General features: G+C 32.5%; 1 protein-coding gene across 4 annotated transcripts in view; it reads left to right on the top strand.

Moving 5' to 3' along the window:
* Positions 1–13,548, top strand: part of Ube4A (Ubiquitination factor E4A) — a 163,990-nt gene extending 150,442 nt beyond the window's left edge. For all 4 annotated transcript variants that reach the window (XM_085817017.1, XM_085817019.1, XM_085817018.1 and 1 more), the window contains one exon: positions 13,078–13,548. In XM_085817017.1, coding sequence (XP_085673143.1) covers positions 13,078–13,192 — 115 coding nt within the window. In that variant the 3' untranslated portion in view covers positions 13,193–13,548. The remainder of the gene's footprint in view (positions 1–13,077) is intronic.
* The last annotated feature ends 7,191 nt before the right edge of the window (positions 13,549–20,739 follow it).

Genomic DNA, 20,739 nt, shown 5'->3' with positions numbered 1-20,739 from the left:
GTGTCTTATGCCAATCAATGAAGAAGAGCATTATGTGCCAGATTTATGTTGAACATGTTTATTTTTTTTATATTGCTTAGTGTACTAATATTTTTTTTGTTTGTTTGTTTGTTTGTTTGTTTGTTTTAGTTTAATCCTTATAGTTAACTGTTAAAACAATAAGTTGTAAGCTATTTTACTAGAGGTTTGGTAAGTGTAATATGTAATTTTGTATTTTTTGAAGATTTTTGTATTTTATTCCATTTCTATATTTTCATTTAATTGTTTGCATATATTGAAGATTGTATTGAGATGAACGTAGTTGATTGGGGTGGAGGATATTTGATCTCTTTCGATTGTGGTGGTTTTTGCTAAATGGCATACCACACATAAAAATAAGCTAGTTGTGTTACAGAACTTGAAGAGAGAGGACACATCAGGATTTAGGGCATCTTGCCCCTGACAGTATTAGAAGTAGTTGTCTAATAATACTAATAGAAGGTATCTGCCAAGTAACGGAAGAATTGTAAATTTTGATGTAAATAAATGTAGGGTAGAATAAATTGGAGTTATCTGCATTGATAGTTCAACACACTACCCAGTACAGACCATCAAGATGCTATTGCAGTTCTTTTTAGCTTTTACTGGTGAGAAACTGATTATATGTTTGCTATGCATGGAGATACGTAAAGGAGGGTCTGGGTAGTTGAGGGACTAAGTACTGTTCCTAACACATTGCTTTAGCCTCTGCTTCAGCTAAATGTGAGGCACTTTATTGTTCTCACTTGTGTCAATTAACATGTGTTAGTGGCTTGAGGATAAGCTTTCGGGAGTATCTGCTTTCTGTAAAGCCAACTGTTGCGTTTCAGTTTGCATATAGACCCGGTTAGCCCTGTTACATGAATCTGTGTTACCTTGTTAGACTCCATGGTAGGTGGAGACACCAGGTCCAAATCTTTTATTTTTACAAATATAGTTCAATATTGAAATCCTAATATAGTTATGCAGTATTCAAATGTAGAAGTAAAGAAAGCTTTAACAGATGAAGTGGTTTTAGTACCAGATGATGCACTATGTTTTGTAGTTGTTTCAAGTAATTTGGAAAATTTTAAGAAATTACCATGATTTCTAATCCTGAAATACCTAAAGGCATGTGCTGGTGATCTAAAAACCCTTTTATTAGAAACTGCGTTAGCTATCAGGTCAGCATCTCTGCTTCAAATGAACAAAACGCAAGTTGTTAGAGTGAAAATGTCAGCACGCAAGAGCCTGAACTTTTCCCATGGTACGATTTGAACTTTTCCCATGGTACGATTGTCTTTCTGTTTCCGAAGAGAAACTAGTCTTTGAACTTTCTGACCAAATGCTCTGTGCTGCAAGCCTGATCAAAATGTGAAATGAAGTTCAGTTGTTAAGTACTAAACCTTTCCTTTATACCTTCAGCCTGCCAGATCTGCCAAAGAGTATTAAGGACTTATATACCAAATCCTTTGAGATGCTATCAGTGTCAGCATTTTGTCCATACAAAGGCATCATGCCTTGAAAATTCTGCATCTGTTTGCTGTTCTGTGGTAAGCCACAGTTCTGAAAACTATACTGCTAAGCCAATTTGCATAACCTAGAAAGGAGAACACACAAACTTTTCTAGAACCAGTTCTCTAGATTGAAATTGGGAAAAGAAGTTCAGAATATTAGTCATCAGAAAGTTACCGTACTTGGAAGCATGAAAGTTAACAACTAGCATCCAACTTCAACCTAACGTATGCTATGTTGATGCTATAAAGTCTACTAAAGCAGTTTCTACACAGACTACCTTGAATATACAAAAGAGGCAAAATCTTAATAATGCAAAAGGCCTAAACAATAAAAATTTACTGACACTAAAATAATATATTGAAAATTGAAAATAGGGATACCCCAAAAACAGACATCAAATACAGGGCTAAAACTGTAAAATCTTCAAACCAAAGCTCCTTTGACGGCATTAAACTTGACATAATTGAGTCAGAAATAGAGATAAAAGAGAGAATGACAGTCCTGAGGCATCCTCTCCCAAGCAAAATTGAAAAGCTGGACAGACAGAATGAACAGCATACAAAATGGCCACTCTTATTTTGTAGAACTGTCACAGTTTCCTCTCCACATCAGCAGACTTGATGACAGTTTCAAGCTTTTACTTGCTGCATTTCCTCTTAACATACTGTCATTCCTTGAAAGAACTGAATCATTGATCAAAAAATACTGCTTGTCTAATGTGAAGGCCCAAGAGTAAAGCATCGCGAAAATCTGCCTTGTGACAACCCCAGAATTCGGCTTCTGTATGTTTTCCACATTCTTGATAAGAAAAGCACTAACAAAATTGTATATAGGCAGCATTTTCTAGAGCACAGAATACAGCAGTTTCATTTCCATATATACAAATTGGTAAAAAAAGCAGCTGCTCATGTAAGAGTGTATTCTGCAACTGGAAAACTTAGAAGGGCAAACGACTGCACGATACTTCCTTTGTATTTAGTGCTGAATTAACTGCTTTGTGTCTTACTCTCACTTTCATGTCTAAGTTATGCCAAAAAATGTTTTTTATTTATACTGATTCATTTAGTGCACTTAAAGCTTTATAAAGTTTTCATGATGCCAGTTCTGTATTTGTTGATGTTATTTTAAGTCTACATCAAACATGAGAGCAAACCATGGCTCTGCATGCGATTTTTTACTAGTGGGTTGCTGGACATGTAGGGGAAAAGGAAATGAATTGAGAGACATCACAGCAAAGTTTCCTGTGGATTAGTCAAGTTGACTCGTTGTCTTCAAAGATATTGAAACGGTCAACAAAGCTAGAGTTCAAAATAAATGACAATCATTGTGGGACATTTAAGTAAATAATAAATGGAGAAACACAAAATCCAAAGTGGAAGGGGGGCGAAAATATTGGGAGGCGAAAAGAAATTGGAAAGAGGAAGTTTCTTGTGAATCTGTCCCTTGAATTATGCACAATTATCTTTTGAAAGCTGAGGATAAACCTTGTATTTGAATTGTGGTGCTATTCTGTCAATGTAGCACATTTTAATAGAATGCTCGAATTTTGACAGACTTTGTGTGTGTGTTTTCTTTTACTATCCAGCATTGATGTGACATAATAACTTCATCAGCAGTTTTTTCCCCTACATTAGCAAAACATAAGCTTCCCATGATGGACACATGTCTGGAAATATTTCCCAGTAAAAACTTTTACAATCCTCAGGCTAAGAATATTCTCATCATCTCAAAATAAGTAATTTCTACTAAAAGTTCTGAACTGTTTCCTTTTAATTCTAATAGATTTCTCTGCTAAAATATATAATAATAATAATAATAATAATATATATATATATATATATATATATATATAAGTAGAAATATATTTATATATATATAGTATTTTAAGAACGTACAGGAAACTGGTACTTTGAGCAGCTTGCAGTCATCATGTCAGAGGATGGATATTTTGATGCGCTGCAGCTTGCAGTCTGTATAGTTAGATAGATGGATGCATAAACAAAAAACTTCTAGACATGGCCTCTTCAAAACATAATTTTATTTCATGATAATTCACATCAGATCATTTTTGTAGACTAGGTATTTATCCAGTCATATTTAAATACACTAATTTTTATGTACACTGGTTTTAAAAGTACAATGATGTAAGCATCTTAGATAGGAAAGCATAAGCAGTGCAGAGATGTTGGCAGTGCAGAAGTTAAGGAAAGGAAAATGGCGTAGTTGCTTGTGAAGAGTATTTATACTAAGTAGATGCATAAGTACAGTTAAACTGCTATTGGTTAATTTTAGGTTGTTATGTAACATGGAAAGACCTTGAATTTGGGAGAACAGATGACCTTGGGGGGAGAACACCAAATTTAGAATAGTTAATTTTAAGATTGCCGATCATTTCGTAGCACAGCTATCATATTTTGTTATATCTTGCATAGCCACCCCTTTAGAAGAAAGGTTGGGAGAGTCTTTTGGGGGTCGCGGCCTGAAACCACCAATTTTCGAATTTTTTCTACTCTTCTTTCCGAAATTTTTGATTGATTGATTATTAAACCAATTGATTACTGATCTTTTGCCTCTAAATAACACAAAATGACTATAGAATCATACATATTTTAGGTCTTAGTACTTCAAATCAGATGCCTTGTAAAATTCGTTTTCAATGAGACAAAATAACTTCCTTTTATTAATATAAACAATTTGAAATTTCAAAAGTGATTCATCACACATCATGATTTTTATCATAAACAATAAAAAACAGCAATAATTAAACTGCATATATAAAAAAACCATCTATATATATGGCATTTGCTATGTGGTTGCAGGGCACGACCACTGCGCCTTTAGAGTATTGTGTCACAACGCTCTAGAGGCTCGGTGGTTGTGGCTTTAAATCACTGCTCTTCACAATGGCGTTTGCTTGCTTCTCAAATGGGAATGTTTATTCTTACCCGGATACAGATAAGGGGTTTTAAAACCACAGAGTTATTTTATTACTAAACAATACTTGCACCTGCCCAGTAAAAAGGTCTTTCTTTTCCAGACACTTTTCTCTGACCTCAACACACGTTACCCAAACTGTAATTTTATAAATTATTTCCTGTGGCTTAAATTTAATGTAAATATATTTTGCTATAATTTAAAATATTTTCTGAATATTTTGGGACAAAATACGAATAAAATAAGTATGAATGGAAAATGAATGATCCATACCAAAGACAAAAAGACCAAGCCCCTCCCCCATTAACATAAAAAAACACAAATTTCATGTACCAGATGAAAAGAAACTAAATAACACTGGGCATATACCAGTGAAATTTAGATCCAGGCAGTGTATATTTTGTGGCACAAGGAAGTCATAGAAGATACATGGGTGAAACATGCAATGTGGGTCTATGCATGTACCAAAAAGACAAAACATGCTTTGAACAGTGTCACAAAAAAAAAATTGTTCTTCAAAACTTTAAAAAAAAAAAAAATTGAGTCTTTTTTTATCTATTTTGTCAAACGTCCTTATTATGTAGGTACGTATATTTTCACTGCTATAAAAAAGTTACATAAATGTTTATTTTTTAATTTTTTCTGACGATTTACTTTGTAAAATAATGTAAAAAAATTATATATATATAACGCAATTCTTACATACTTTTTTTTTTATTATTTTTATTCATAAATTTTGTCATTTATTAGAAATGCCCACGGAGAAAGGTAAGTTTTTTTACCCTACTACCTCAGTAAGTTTCAAAGTCGATAGACGCGCGGTGGTTTCATAGTGCAACCACCACCCACAGAACAATGGGCAAGACTAGATTTTTTTATTCATATATTATTTATCTCTAGGACCATAATATTCAATTTCTAGAGTTCTTAGTTTAAAAAATTATAAAAGTAATATCGCGCACGTCAAAGGGAAGCAAGAGCGAATATTTTCACCATATGTTTGCCGCATCATAACCTGTTAAGTTATGTACCAGAAAATCCATCGCCACCATGTCATTCCAATGATAAATTTCATGATGATGAAAAGTTTCATCATCTATCCTGTGTCTTTTCAGAAGTAAATAAACTCAATGTAGGGTTACTGAACAGTTACATAACTGTTTTCAAACTGTCTGGTAAAATAAATAAAAAAAGATAAATTTGGGAAATCTTGCATTGGAAAAAAAAATCTGATTGAAATATTTGAGACACTTTACAACTTTTTGCTAGAAAATAAGCTTCAACTTATAAATGAAGTCAAAAGAATATGATAACCTACCTAAGAGAACTCTAAGATTGTTTAGACATAGCTTTCCCAAAATGAAGAGAGGAGGATTTGGATCAGTGTTGCCAGATCATGCGATTTTTCGCAAATTTGCGACTTTTGACAAACTTGTGCTACTAAAATTTTAGGATTTGCAAAATTTTTGCGACATCCATGATTTTCTTATGCTACTTTCTGCGACTTCAAATATCGTAAAATGTTTTTATGTTAAAATAATGTATCAATTGCAAATAATTTATACTAAAAAAACAGTTTATTTAGGCTTAAATAGAAGTTGGCATCTGGCTGTCTGATTTGCATGTATGTGAGCTTTTTCTCTTACAAGACTGCACAGCCTGACACTGGTATAACAAGAAAAGGGTAAGGGAAGTGAAAAAAAGTGGAATGAAAGGGAAAAAAATTCTTCAGAACCTCTCACCACCATCCCTTGCCCCCCATTTCTGTAGTGATAATGAATCGAACCACAGAACTTGACACATGCGCGCCATATATTGAGTACCCAGACAGAGAAAGAAATGAAAATCATACTTCTGATTACAATATTGCTAAGAATTAAGCAATGGAAATGAGTTAATAACTGAGACATTTTAAAGAAATGGCATTTTTCTAAATAACAAATAAATTTAACAGTGGAAGAACAAGGCTTTCTTAAGTAATCAGAATCTGAAACAGATCCACCACACAGAACGAAAACTCACCGAAAAGTATTCCTTAATTAAAAGGTTCACAATTAAGGGGGAACAATGAATTAAAAAAAATTAACTGCCTACTCAAAAAATTTAGTACAAATGTGCTAACAGTCTAAACGTGAGGAAGTCTCTTAACCCGCGGGAAAGTGCATGGGATGTATCATACCCCGAACTGTACAAAAAAGTGGAATATTCCTAGCTTTCTAAAACTGAAATTCTGTGCTGCATTCCGTAGCTGAGTTTCTTGTAGTGGTTGACTTTCAGAACCACTTTTCCGTTACCAGTGTGTTTCAGAAAAAGATTTATCGGTATTTTATTGCAAATAGGGTATGACACACCCCACGTGCCTGTCCGTGTGTTTTTCTGATTGAATATTTATTTGAGAAATATATTTCTAGAGTGTAACAGTAAATATTTCTACTCGCAAACGATTTTAAAGTATTGGAAATTAATTTTTTAAAGTTTTCTAAGTGCATTATCGCAAAAATATGACTCCCTATGAATTGGAAATGCAACGTATGTGAGATTTATTAGAAATATTTGAGAGTGATGAAGACTGCATTTTGAAAACTGAAGAGAAATATAGGAATATTTTCTGCGCTGTTCGGTTTTGAAGAAGACTAAACATTAAATATTTAATCTCCTAAAAAAGGAAAAACTGCTTATGCTTTCAACATTACATAATGATGATGCTGTAGATCAGTGTTTCTCAACCGCCGTTCCACGGACCAGAATTGGTCCGTGAAATATCCAGCTATCTGTCCAAAATCGAAAGTGTCATCGACCGACAACCGATATTACAACAGCACCGACATTACAATAACAATAGTTTACTAGTTTAGAAAATAATATGATCGATGAGAAAAAATATATAACAAACTGGCAACTATGTACCTAATCGCCTTTCATAAATTGCCGTGCCGTACACTTAGTACACCAGTTAGTGTGCCCCAGTCTGCCTTGAGTATCGCTGATTACTTGAACGCTGAATATCTATTGTGTTTCAGGCATCTTAGGTTAGGTTTCGCTTTTTATCTTGCTTACATTCTTCTGCATGCTTGGGCAACTGAAAACTATTTATCAACGTAAGTTTTAAATAACTTCTGAATTTAATACTGTGCTATAACTACTATTTCTGTAACTTTAGGTAGATTAAAAATCAATAACCAGGAGGAGTAAGAAGGAAACGAAAGGCACATTACTAAATTTCGTGCAAAGAAAGAAAGGGTTCTCCAAAACCGAGTACGTCGTGCGCCCCTTCGAATACAGATGAAGGTGAATATAGTCCACAATCTGCCAAAAAAAAAAAGAAAAAGCTTTGTAAGACACTATATCGCAGACTATTTGAAATATGGTTTTGTCCTTTGGCCACAATCAGAAGAAAATTGTCCAAATTGACCTGATATGTTGTTTGTAGAGATGTTCTTTCCAATGAAAGCATGAAACCTTCCAAGCTTTCACGGCATTTACAAACGAAGCACCCACAACTGGAAAGCAAACCCCTGGATTTTTTCCAGAGAAAAAGTTTAGGGATGAAAATTCAAAAGGGTGCTTTTAAAAAATGTTTCTCGGTTGATAAATCGCTTTTAAAAGCATCATATGTAGTTGCTCTGCATATTGCGAAATCTAAGAAACCATACTCACTTGCTGAAGAACTTGTCAAACCTTGTTTGATAGAGGTGTGTTATGAAGTGTTGAGCCAATCTGCTGCAGATAAAATGAAAACTCTGCCTCTGTCCAATGATACTATTGGACGAAGAATATGTGAGTTATCATACGACATAGAAAGTCGAATACTGCAAGATATTCGTAAATCGAAATGGTTTGTTGTCCAAATGGATGAGTCAGTTGACGTCTCAAATAGGGCCATATTAGTATGTTATGTTCGTTATACTGAGTATGCAATCAATGATATTAGAGAAGAATTGATGTGCTGTATCGAACTACCATCCCAAACAACCAGTGCTGAAATATTAAACAATTACATTGAAAGAACTCCATTGACTGGAAAAAATGCATTGATTTGTGTACTGATAGTGCTGCTGCCATGACTGGAAGACATATAGGTGTTGCAAAGAGAATAACAGATGTAGCATCAGAAAAATTAGTAGTCACTCACTGCATTATTCATCGTGAACATTTAACAGCAAAGAAATTGTTCCCACAACTGAAAGACATTCTTATGGAATCAGTAAAAATTGTAAATTTTATCAGAAGTAACACCCTTAATTCAAGATTGTTTACAACCTTATGTCAAGGAATGGGATCAGATCATGTACAATTATTGTTGCACGCTGAAATACGCCGAATAGCCAGAGGAAAAGTCCTTAACCAGTTGTATGAGTTGAGAAATGAGGTACAATTGTTTTTAAATCAAAAGGACTCATTATTGAGCAGACATTTTCAGAACAAAGAATGGGTAACCTTGCTTTCGTACCTATCAGCCATATTTTCTGTGATAAACCAATAAAATTAAAGTCTTCAAAGTAAAAATAATACCGTTTTAAACTTCTACAGTAAGATAGATGCTTTCAAGAAGAAATTACAAATGGTACAAATGTGCGGAAGAAAACACCTTTGATTACATTAATACTAATGACGTGGATCAGAAGAGTGTTACCAGCGTCATTTTGGAGCATTTAAATGAACTTTATATGGCTTTTGATCAGTGTTATCCCCACAAGATGTGCATTTAGGTTATCTGTGGATAATCAATCCATTTATTGATAATTACAATAACAATCTTACTACGGTTGAGGAAATAGAACTTATTGAACTATCTTCAGATCTAGGACTTAAATCACAGTTCAGTTCAGTAAATATATATCAGTTCTGGATAAAGACTGCAACAGAATACCCCCATCGTCATGCAAAGGCGTTGAAGATTTTATTGCCTTTTTCCTCAACTTATTTGTGTGAAACTACATTTTCGGCTATGATTATTATTAAGACGAAACATCGAAATCGACTTGCTCTTACTTTAACTGGTTTAACGCCTAGAAATGACACTTTAGTCAGCAACAGAGACCAGCAGCAATCTCATTGATTTTAGTTTTTATTTCCTTTAATTTGGTAAATTATTTTTTGCTTATCTACCTACGATGTTTACCTTTCGATTCATTGTAGTTTTTGTTAATATATTAATTTTAAAATTATAATGGAATATTCATATTGGAATTTTCTTGGAGTTAAAGTTTTGGTAGTTTTGTTCTCGATGCAATATTTTGTTGATAATAAGGTGAATATTCATATGCAAATTATAACAAATAAAATGCTTTAAAAATTATTTATGTCTTCATGATTTATTTATGTGAAAAAATAGTGCGGATGGGTCGAATTATTAAACTTACCACTTCGCGAAAACGTACCGAAATATTTTATGTTCTTGGAGTAAATCCAGTTGAGAAACATTGCTGTAGATGATACTAATGCAGAAAAGCAAACGCCAGAAATTATATGTTTTTATACTAAGACTAAAATAGCAGTGGATACTGTAGATGAAATGGCAGCAAGTCTTTCAATTGCCAGAATAACAAGAAGGTGGTGAATGGTAATTTTCTATTCTGCACTCAATGTTGCTGCAATAGATGCTCGAAATATATTGCTTTCAACTGCTAATCCACCAACCCGATAAGAAGCAGATATCTATTTTTGAGGAACTTAGCATTACAATTAATAAAACAAATGTATTAAACAACGATCAGAGATTAATACTTTGCCAAGAAACTTATGTACTGAGTGCAAAAGAAGAGCAGAAGTTTTGAGGAATAATTCAAACGAATATATGAATTTGTAAGCAACTAAGTATAAAAGATGTGATGAATGCCCTCGAGCCAAGGACAGAAGAATGTGAATATGATATTTAAAATGTGAAAACATTTTGTACAGTCAAAAGTCGTTAATTCGGACACCCGTAATCCGGAATGATCTATAATCCGGACCTCAAAGCTAAAATCTTTCTGCGCATGCGCATAGGCGTTTTACTCGTGCGCGCAAGACATTTACGACTGGCATATGCATCTGCGCAAGTGCAGAATACGTTTTCGCGTGCGCGTTTAATGTATAACGGACGGTAAAAGCTAAAATTATCTAATTATCTATTTCTGTTATTGTTGATAATTGCGTTGTTCCTTAATCTTCAAATTGGATCCGGCTTATTATTTTTTGCAGACTGTAAGAGCAATTTTCTAAAAGTAAGCTTGAACTTTCGATTATGTCAAATAGAATTTCCGATGTTGGAGCTCCCAAAGGATCTAGAAAACGAAAGTATGTTTCGATGTCCATCAAACAAAAAACGAATTGCTACAAAAAATGGATAAAAGCATATCCTTTGTTTATCTAACCGTTCCGAAATCTGTTTATCAATTTCACGCTGCTCTGCGCCGGGGGGGGGGGGGCACGTCGCGGCGCGCAATGAACTGGAAGTTGATCTGTCAACACTATCGTTATCTTCAGGGCAGATGTTTTTATTTTAGTCGGCTTATAATTCCTTACTAAATGTAGTATTTAATTTCGATGTACTCCGTCTTTGATATGATTTAAATCAAATTCCTCGTCATTATAAATATCACGAATACAAATCACATAGTTTTCTGGATGCAATTTTCTAATTTCGGCTATGAGTAAGGTATGCTTTACGCATCCGCGCGTTAAAAGAAATGTTTAATAAAGTAAACAAATAAATATTAGGCTTCTTTTTTGGTAAATTTGGATACCCTTTAGATCATAATTGCTCATTATTTTATAAATTACTGTTTCATATTTTTAATTTTATAATTTCTGCATGCCATCTTACCAGATTTAAACTGATGATCTATAATCCGGAAAAATCGATAATCCGGAATCGCCGAAGTCCCGACGAGTCCGGATTAAAGACTTTTGACTGTACTAAGAACGCATGAATGTATTTTGTTCAAATTGTAAACAAATAAAATAAACACTGTGTATTAGAGATGCAATAAAACTTAGAGGTATCATGTTTATTTTGTGATTATTTTCATTTATCTGAATTTTAACTCTTTATAAGCGTATTTTGGAAATTAATTTTTTGTAACTCAAGTTATTATTCATGTATTATAAAACAAAAACAGCTTTAAAACTAAATAAAACTGTTTTTCTTGTATTTTAAATATTGGGGTATGTGATACCCCATGCGCCCACTCTAGTAACTTTTCTTGACGTGCCTTCCGCCGGGTTAAAAATGGATATTTGCAAATTAATTTTAAAATAGAAACCTAAATTAAATTAGAATTAGTTCAAAAAGAAATGGATATTTAAACAATTGAAAATGAGCAAATAGTTTTAAAAGTTTCGTTAAAGCTAAGATATGTAATTAAAAAGACTAACAATCGAATACAGTCTGTAACTTACAGAACCAGTTCATGGTAAATTTGTGATGACGTCAGAGATCATCATGTGAGCATGCGTAACTGTGACATCACAAAAATCATATGGTCTCCAACATCATTTGTGAATTTTGCAACTTTCTGTGTCTCCTTTTGTTACTTTAGTGGAAAATTTTCTGGCAACTGATTTGGATTTCAGATCCTTTCAATAAAGTTTTTATTAAAGCAGCTTTAAAATTATCATTCATTGAAAAACGCAGCTTATTAAGCATTTAATTGATTCTTCCTTGAAAGCCATGTTTTAAAAAGGAGCATATTATTTTTGTTTTGGGTTTCAACATAGAACATGAAGAAAATATGATAAGACATCCCCTCTCTGAACTTGCAGAAAGAGCATTCTCATCTTATACAAATATTGAAAATAATTACTGTAATAAATTGAATGTGACTCCTGATTTAAGACTTTACCTTTCCTAATTCAGCCCCAACTTCAAAAATTATAATTATTGAGTTTAATGGTGTAAGTCCAAGGATCACAATAATAAGACAATGAATAGTAGTTCAAGACTATCCCTCCCCTCTAAGGTTGCTGATTAAATTTTTTATTAATTTTTATGTATGCTATGTAATATTGTATTGTTCATGTCATATTAAAGTGCAAAGTTCTGTTAGATTTTTTCATACAGATTCTTAATTTTTGTCTTAAGTTTAATGTGAACAAAGTTATATACATATTACACTTTAAATAAACTTATTGTATGCTTAGTATTTTCTTGGACACAATCCTATTTCAAGAATGCATTAAGGTTTTTCGTAGACCTCACTAGTAGTAATAAATTCATCAATTCAACTCATTTTCTCATTTCCTTTTAACAAAAGTTGATACCAAAAATAATTATACTAAGTAAGTAATGTAATAATCATTTTCTTCAGTTATATTTTTGTGGTGTGATTCATTAATTTTATGATATTGAAGTAATGCATTTGTGAAAAATTTGAAACTTTGAAATTGAGGTTAGGGTATTTTATGATTATGAAACCTTATAAGGGATATGCTTCTTCAGGAAAAGTTGGAAACTACCTGTCTAGAAAATGAAACGTACATGTTTAATATCATTTTATCTGTCTAAGTTATATGTATTTAATATGATTTTACAACATTTATTATCAAAGAATGACTGGTATTTCATTTTAGTTAAGTATGTTTTCATAGGAATTATAAAATATATTAATCTTAAAATCTTGCTAATCTGCATTTTTTTCTTTCTAGTGATCAAACTGATCCATTTAATCGCAGTCCTCTGACAATGGATATGGTAATTCCAGATGAAGAAATGAAAAACAAAATGGATAAATGGTTCAAAGAACGAAGATTAGGATCTTAAAGAATGGAGGAACGATAAAAAAATATTTCCAGTGCATTTTAATTAAACATTTCATATATCCTTAAAACTGGTTTTATTGTGGTTTTGTTATTTTGGTAACACTTTACAAAGTGGAAGTCACATAACATCATTGAGCAATAATTCTGTATAATAGAAGGAGGTACTCATAATTTTGCAAATTGCATATTTTTTAAGGAGCACTTGTATTTCTATATTTCTAGATTAAAGCATAGTCTGTATATGAAATATGAAATACAGTTTCATCAAGTCATAACCAGGTTTTCATCACTTTTTGTATCACACAGCTGTGCATGTATAATGTTTATTTTGAAATAAAAATGCGCTTTTTATTTCTATGCATTGTTCGGCTGTGTGTAAGATGAATGTACATGATAAATGTATTGAAATTTAAAGAATAATTCTCAATAAACATAACTAAGGTTAATTTTAATGTAATTAAAAGAGTGTCTGCCTTATTAACACTATATTGTGAATTTGACAGTGTTTCATGTCATGTAGATTATTTGGTGCGGTGGAGGGAACTTAATATTAAATAGTATGTCACCTGCCTAATAGCCAAGACAAATACACAATGATCTAAAATCGTCTCTGTCAGTTATTTTCTACTTTCTTGAGTATTGATTGTTGGCAGGTATTTCTAATAACATTCTGAGAATAAGCTACAGAATTTTATGAAAACTATTTCAGGATTGGAAGTGAAATTTTCTGTAATACAAAGTTTAACTTTTTATGTAGTCTGCCCCATAGAGCAGAATTTTTATTGGTAAAATGTTTATAATGTTTTAATAATTAAAGTGCAAATAGTTATATTTGTTTATGTTTGAAATTGCAGAGGTAGTAGTAATTAATAGTGCTAATTAATAGGAGTAAGATGGGGAATTAATAAAAAGTTCTATTGCATCCAGTACTAAATCAATTGCCAAAATGAGCAGCTCTTTAAATATGATACAAATATAATTAAAATCACTTGATTATAACAGGCAAGGAAAGTAAGTTAAAAGAGGCACTTTGTAGCAGACACTGAAAATGATTTAAATCAATCAGTTTGTTCTGTAATATTTCTTTGAATGTGCTCATAAATTGGTCAGAAATTTTATATATGAAACTTCATGAAGTGGACTTTTTGATCTGATGAAGCAATATAAAAAGTTATATTTTATAAAATTCTTCTTAATTTGAGAAATTTTGCAATTAGAAATATATGACCAGGAATTAATGAAGTAAGGACTATATCTAACTTTTCAAACAGCCTCTATTTATGTACAACTGTTTTTGTGAAACATGCCAAACTAGGATGAAGTATAGCCAACAGAAAGCTTTCAGTGCGTGGTATGTAAGTTCAAACAAACTGTCATTGCAAATATATAAATTGTATTAAAAACATATTCCATATAATTGTCTGTATGGATCAGTAGTGCATTTTCCCAACCACATGTTGCATAGTCCAATACATTAGGTGATGTTTTGGCATATACATTAACAGTGTGTTCCCAAGATCAGTTATTCTCAAATAGTCTGTCAACAAACCTTGTTTTTGAGATGTCCAAAAGTAAAAATATAACGTCAGATAGACATGGAGGATCGAAGCATCATTGGTGGTTCAGTGGTAGACATGGAGGATTTGTCTGTTCAGAGTGTTAGAAATTATATATGGAACTAATGGTAAATATTGATCATGTAAATAGAATTGTGTTGTCATACTGTTGGATATAAAACATAAGAAAGATGCTTATTTCATATATCATACTAGGCAGTCTGATTAATACATTCTTTTCAATTGCTACATGAAATATAGTAGCTGAAAAATTTATGTTACAGCTTTTTAAAACTGTTGTATGAGTATCCATTAAAATTTCCTCCTTAAACCTGCCTGTAATTTTCAAATTGAGTATGTATCATAAAGGAAGAACAGCTTTAGCAGAAATACTAATTTTTAATAGAGAGAAAAAGAAACTGAAAAAATTCATTAAAAATACCATAATGTAGCCCAAAATAGTGCAAAATAAATTGAATAATTGAAAAAGAAGTAAAATAAATAGAATTAATAGGAATCTACGATTTTGATAGTGTACTGTAGTGGGTTATATTGATTCTATTTATCATATCTCTTTTTATATAAAATAATAAAATGCAAAAATAAGTTAAATTTGACTTTCAAAGTTATAATCCAGCACTAACTCAACCAAAATTGTATTTAAATTAATTAATGAAATAATTTAATTAATACAATCCATGGAAATTTTTGGAAATATAAAATGTGAGTTTTAAGAGGAAAATTGACTTTATACAGTTGAATACAGTTGATAGAAAACTGTATGTAAATATTTAAAATTAACAAAAGTTAAAATTGTGGTTCATTTTGTGATTTTAGATTGCCTCATCAGCCTGTTAAACTCCAACCATCATTAAAGAATTTAGAAATTCTAAAATATGCATTTCTGTCCTTGCTGACAATTTGAGAACATGTTTAGCTAGTATAATAATAAATTAATTAATTTTCTGTCTAGTAATCAAGAATAACACCCCTATGCTTCTTCGGGATTTCAAATTAAAATTTAAAATAGGCTAATGAAACTATTTCGGAACAATAGTAACAAATTTTCAAAAACAAACTAAATTTAAATTGGATAAAAAAACTAGAAAATAATTCATAAATTTTTATATTGAATTAAATGCAAATAAAAAAAGCTAAATGACCAAAAACTTTACTTAGTAAAACAAAATGTCTTCCCTCCTGTGCCAATGAAAAATGGCTGTCATAAAAAATCTACCTTGGCTATCCTTGGTGAAAAACTACAGTTTCTGAAGATTGACATTTTTAAATGTAAGTACAAAACAGAAAATGCTCTCAAAACTTTGCCGACAAAATTGTTGTTTTTAGCTTTAGCTGTAGCAAAATGACATTTAAAATATGTCTTCCTTCTTATGCCAGTGAAAAATGGCTGCCGTGAAAAAGTCTACCTGTGGTTATCCTTGGTAAAAAGCTACACTTTGTAAAGAATTTGATGTAAGTACTAAGGAAAAGGGAAAATGTATATGCTTTCTGAGAAATAATATTAAAAAAAATTCATTTTTGAAAGCTATAAAAAAGCTAAGTTGCAGCAATTTGGCAAAAAAGTGATGTTATGCTTTGGTTACAAAAACATTGTAGAAGTGGCTGAATATTGTGAAATGGCCTTAGAAAAATGGTGCAAAATGGTGGAATCTTTTTTTTTTAATAATTTTAAAACATAATTAAAAACAAGTTGGATCAAAAATGAAACAGATGTAAGTTAATAAAAACAAATTCAAACAGTATTAAAAATAGTTGACAATTCTTCATTGTTTGTCAAGGAGAAACTGAAGGAATTTTCAACAGAGCCATATTTCTGAATTATATTGGGATTAAAAACAAAACTAATGCAAGAAATTCAGAGAAATAAATTTGCAATATAGAATTAATTAATTAAATAAGAATAAAGCAATGCAAAATGAAAAAGATTTGAAAATAAAAAATTCAATGATAAAATCTGATATTTGAGTTCATTCAATATAGGATATATAACCTGTAGCGTGACCTGAAATTAGTTACTCAATGCAAAAAGACCAAAATTCCAAGAAAATTTTAACAGAGAAAAAATTAGCCAAACCACCAGCTTATAAAAGCAAAATGTTAAGTTTCACAAGTCATCAAGAAAATTTTCTTAAATTTCTAATTTTCTTAAAAGAAAGCAACAACAGCACTTTTAATTTGATCTGTGTAAAAATAATAATAATAATAATAATAATTGGGAAGAAAATTTCCTAATAACTGAATATTTATTTTGATTTAAAATTTATTTATTTAATAGCTACAAAATATGTCTAAAATTTTCTAGGATTGGCTTGTTTCAAAGAATACAGGAAAACATCAACAAATAGTGCTCTCTACATATGAATATGTATTTATTGGGTTAAAATTATGTTGTGGGCATCCTCATTCAGTATTTCTTCTCTGCAAGCAAAGTATAGGTATATTCTCACAAGAAGTGTCAGAGATTGATCACTGGAACTAAGAGTGTTGTAAAGCTTTGTCACATTTCATAAAAACTGTGATTGAAATCTCCAAAATATTTAAAAAAAAGCATATGAGATACTGTAATATCCCATTCTCACAGTTGAATGTTATTCACAGAATGGAGAAAGCATAGATGATCCATGTATCAATGAACTGTCTCAGATATACGTAGCGTATTCGGAAACTAAGTACCGTTTCATTCTAGCGCCGTCGCAGCGCTGCGGAAGGCCTCAAGGGCATGCGCACTAGTCTTTCTTGTTCACTGACTTTCAATTGTTGCCATTTTGGTTGCTCTATGTTGTGTTTTCGGTTTGCTGTGCACATTGAAAATGTTTAAGATAATTAGTTTTCCCGCTGACTGTGAGATTCGTGCCGTGATTAAATTTTTGAACGCGAGGAATGTTAAACCGGCCGAAATTTATCGTCAAGTGACAGAAGTTTACGGTGAATACGCGATAAGTGATGGAATGGTGAGAAAGTGGGTAAGAATGTTTAATGCAAGTCAAACAAATGTCTACTCCGAGGTTCGGAGTGGTCGGCCTTCTGTTGTCACCGATGATTTCGTAAGGAAAGTTGATGAAGCAATTCATGAGAACAGACGCTTCACAATGACAACTCTTTCAGAGGCATTTCCACAAATTTCACGTACTGTTTTGTTCGAAATTGTGTCTGACCGCTTGAATTATCGCAAACTGTGTTCCCGATGGGTTCCAAAAACGCTCACTGATGTTCACAAAACAAAGCGACTTGGTAGTGCCCTGACATTTCTCACGCGGTACAGTGATGAGGGAGAAAACTTTTTAACTCTTTCGCATCGAAGCCGCCCGTAACGCCCGTTCATTCAGGCAACGGCAAACCGCCCCAACGCCTCGTTTATTTTCTACCTAGTTCTTTCCCCTCCATGTTGGTGTATGGCTCATTGGTTTCGCGAGTTGGTAAAAGACATGTCAATCATTCTTTTGAAGCAAATAAAGGAGAAATACGGAAAGGTATTGACGTTCGCAGGTGCAATCCGGATCTAAGGTGAAACTGCACACAATGGATGAAACCGCAGGGGGAAAGAAAAACTATTCCAAGACAAATTCGTAAACATGGGCGTTTTCGATGTTTGTTGAAAATAGATTTGGTCGTCTCTCGATGCGAAAGAGTTAAACCAAATTGTGACAAGTGATGAAACTTGGGTGTGTCATTTCACACCAGAATCGAAACAACAATGGATGGAGTGAAGACACACTCATTCTCCGAAAAAACAAAAGTTCAAGGTGACAATGTCATCACAAAAAATCATGTGCACTGTCTTCTGGGATAGGAAAGGCGTTTTGCTTACTGAATTTCTTCCCAGAGGTGAAACCATTAATGCGGCACGATATTGTGAGACTTTAACAAAACTAAGGCGTGCCATTCAAAACAAACGATGAGGAATGCTCAGTAAAGGAATTGTGTTGCTCCATGACTTTGCTCGGCCCCATACTGCTGGTGTTACTCAATCGTTAATTCGACAGTTTCATTGGGAGCAGTTCGATCACCCGCCGTACAGCCCGGACTTGGCGCCGTCCGACTATCACTTGTTCCTGCACGTGAAGCGCGAGCTTGGTGGCAAGCGCTTTGGATCTGACGATGACACGAAAAATGCTGGGGAGTCGTGGTTATCGAAACTGGCGGGAAGTTTTTTTGACGATGGTATACAAAAACTGGTCACCCGCTATGACAAGTGTTTGATCATTGGCGGAAACTATGTTGAAAAATAGTTTAAGACATGTATTTTCATGTAAAAATAAAATTGGATTCGAAAAAATTGTATTACTTTTTTTTTTTTTTTTAACGGTATTTAGTTTTCGAATACGCCTCGTAATTACAAGAATTGATTAAAAGAGTTTATGGTTTAGTGTCTGTAGACCGTCAAATGACACTTCGGATACTTGAACATACGATAAGCATAAGTAAGGATACAATTTGTGAAATTCTGAAACAAGATTTGGGTTAAAAAAAATTCCATAAGATTTACGATTCCCATTCTCCATGCAAAGATTTAATCAAAGCTGCTGGTAGTGACACTTTTTTTTTAATGGCCTTTAAAAAGTGAGTTATTCATGTGATCCAAAATTTAAAAAATTCAGTGTAGAATGATGATCACCAAGCTTTTCATAATAATGCAGACTTTGTGAAGTAATGATAGTCATTTTCTTTCTTCAGTGGAGATTAATATGCCATGAGTTTGTTCTTCCAACTTAGACTATCAATAAAGAATACTGTGTAATAGTTTGGGACAGATTGGTTAAAAGGATTACATTATGTTCAGCCTCAATTTTGGAAGAAATATTTGCAGTCTGTTTTCATTGTAATGTGAAGCAGTTCACGCACTACTTTTAATTTGAAGTAGTTCTCAACCAAAATGGAGATTGTAAAAGTAAACCACACTCCATACTCTCTTTATTTGGTACAATCAGACTATTTTCCTTTTCTAAAATTAAAATCCGCTATAGATGAGCACAGATTTTTTTTATGTAGAGGGTATTTTAAAATATGTGACTTATGTTAAAATGGCTTTGAATCCTATTTCAACAATTTGTACAGTTGCACACAAAGTGTGATCCTTGAAGTGATTATTTTAAAGATTATTAAAGTAAATCGTCATTTTCATTATATGTTTCTCAATACTAACATAGTCCTATAACCTTTTAGACACACCTTGTATGCTAGAAATAAAACTATCTTATCACTGAAGAAGTTAAACTATCTTATCCTTAAACCTTGATCTTATAAAATTGAGCAATATAGATTACAGGGGTTGTTCCCACATTTTTTAACTGCAACTATGTTTTTGAAAGTATAAATTATCCTCTGCTACTTGACAGTCTTGTTTTCATGCAAAACGGCACTTTTGAAGAAGCAATGGTTGAAGGCTATGTTTATGGTCTTTCCGAAGAAAATTATTCGTATAATTATTACAAAACACCGTGAAAGCCATGGTTCGATATCTAAAGACACAATGGGTAATACTGTCAACAAAAATGTTGAAAAAACGTGCCTTTAAGTGGAAAAATTGTTCCAAATGCATATCCAAGGAAAAAACCGAATGTTGCAAAGGTAAGACCTTTTTAAATGAAAATCCGCCAAGTTAAAGAAGAGTGGCAAAATCATTAAAGTAGTAGTGCCAGCTGTCAACAAAGTGATTAATGCTGATATGAATCGTAGAAAGTCGAAAAACAATGTACATCGTCTTTCTTCCCGTCATATTACAGAACAGAATTCTTTATGAGAATCATTTATCCGGACAAAAATGGAAAAATAATGTCCATTAGATGAATCTTGGATGTATTTAAATAACTGCAATAAAAGGAGATCCATTTATCATCATCAAAGGGAAAAAAAAAATCTTGAAACATAGTGCAAAAAATCCAAAGAAAGTTTTCAAAGAGATTAATGATTGTTGTTGGTTTTTCATATAACGGCAAATGAAAAATAAAAAAGTGGAGAATAATGTTAAGAT

Source organism: Stegodyphus dumicola, chromosome 5 (assembly GCF_044657685.1).
Source record: "Stegodyphus dumicola isolate Sdum_Otavi_A_Nest chromosome 5, ASM4465768v1".
Lineage (NCBI taxonomy): Eukaryota > Metazoa > Arthropoda > Arachnida > Araneae > Eresidae > Stegodyphus > Stegodyphus dumicola.
The sequence above is the reverse complement of the archived record's forward strand: the minus strand, read 5'-3'. Positions and strand labels throughout refer to the sequence as shown.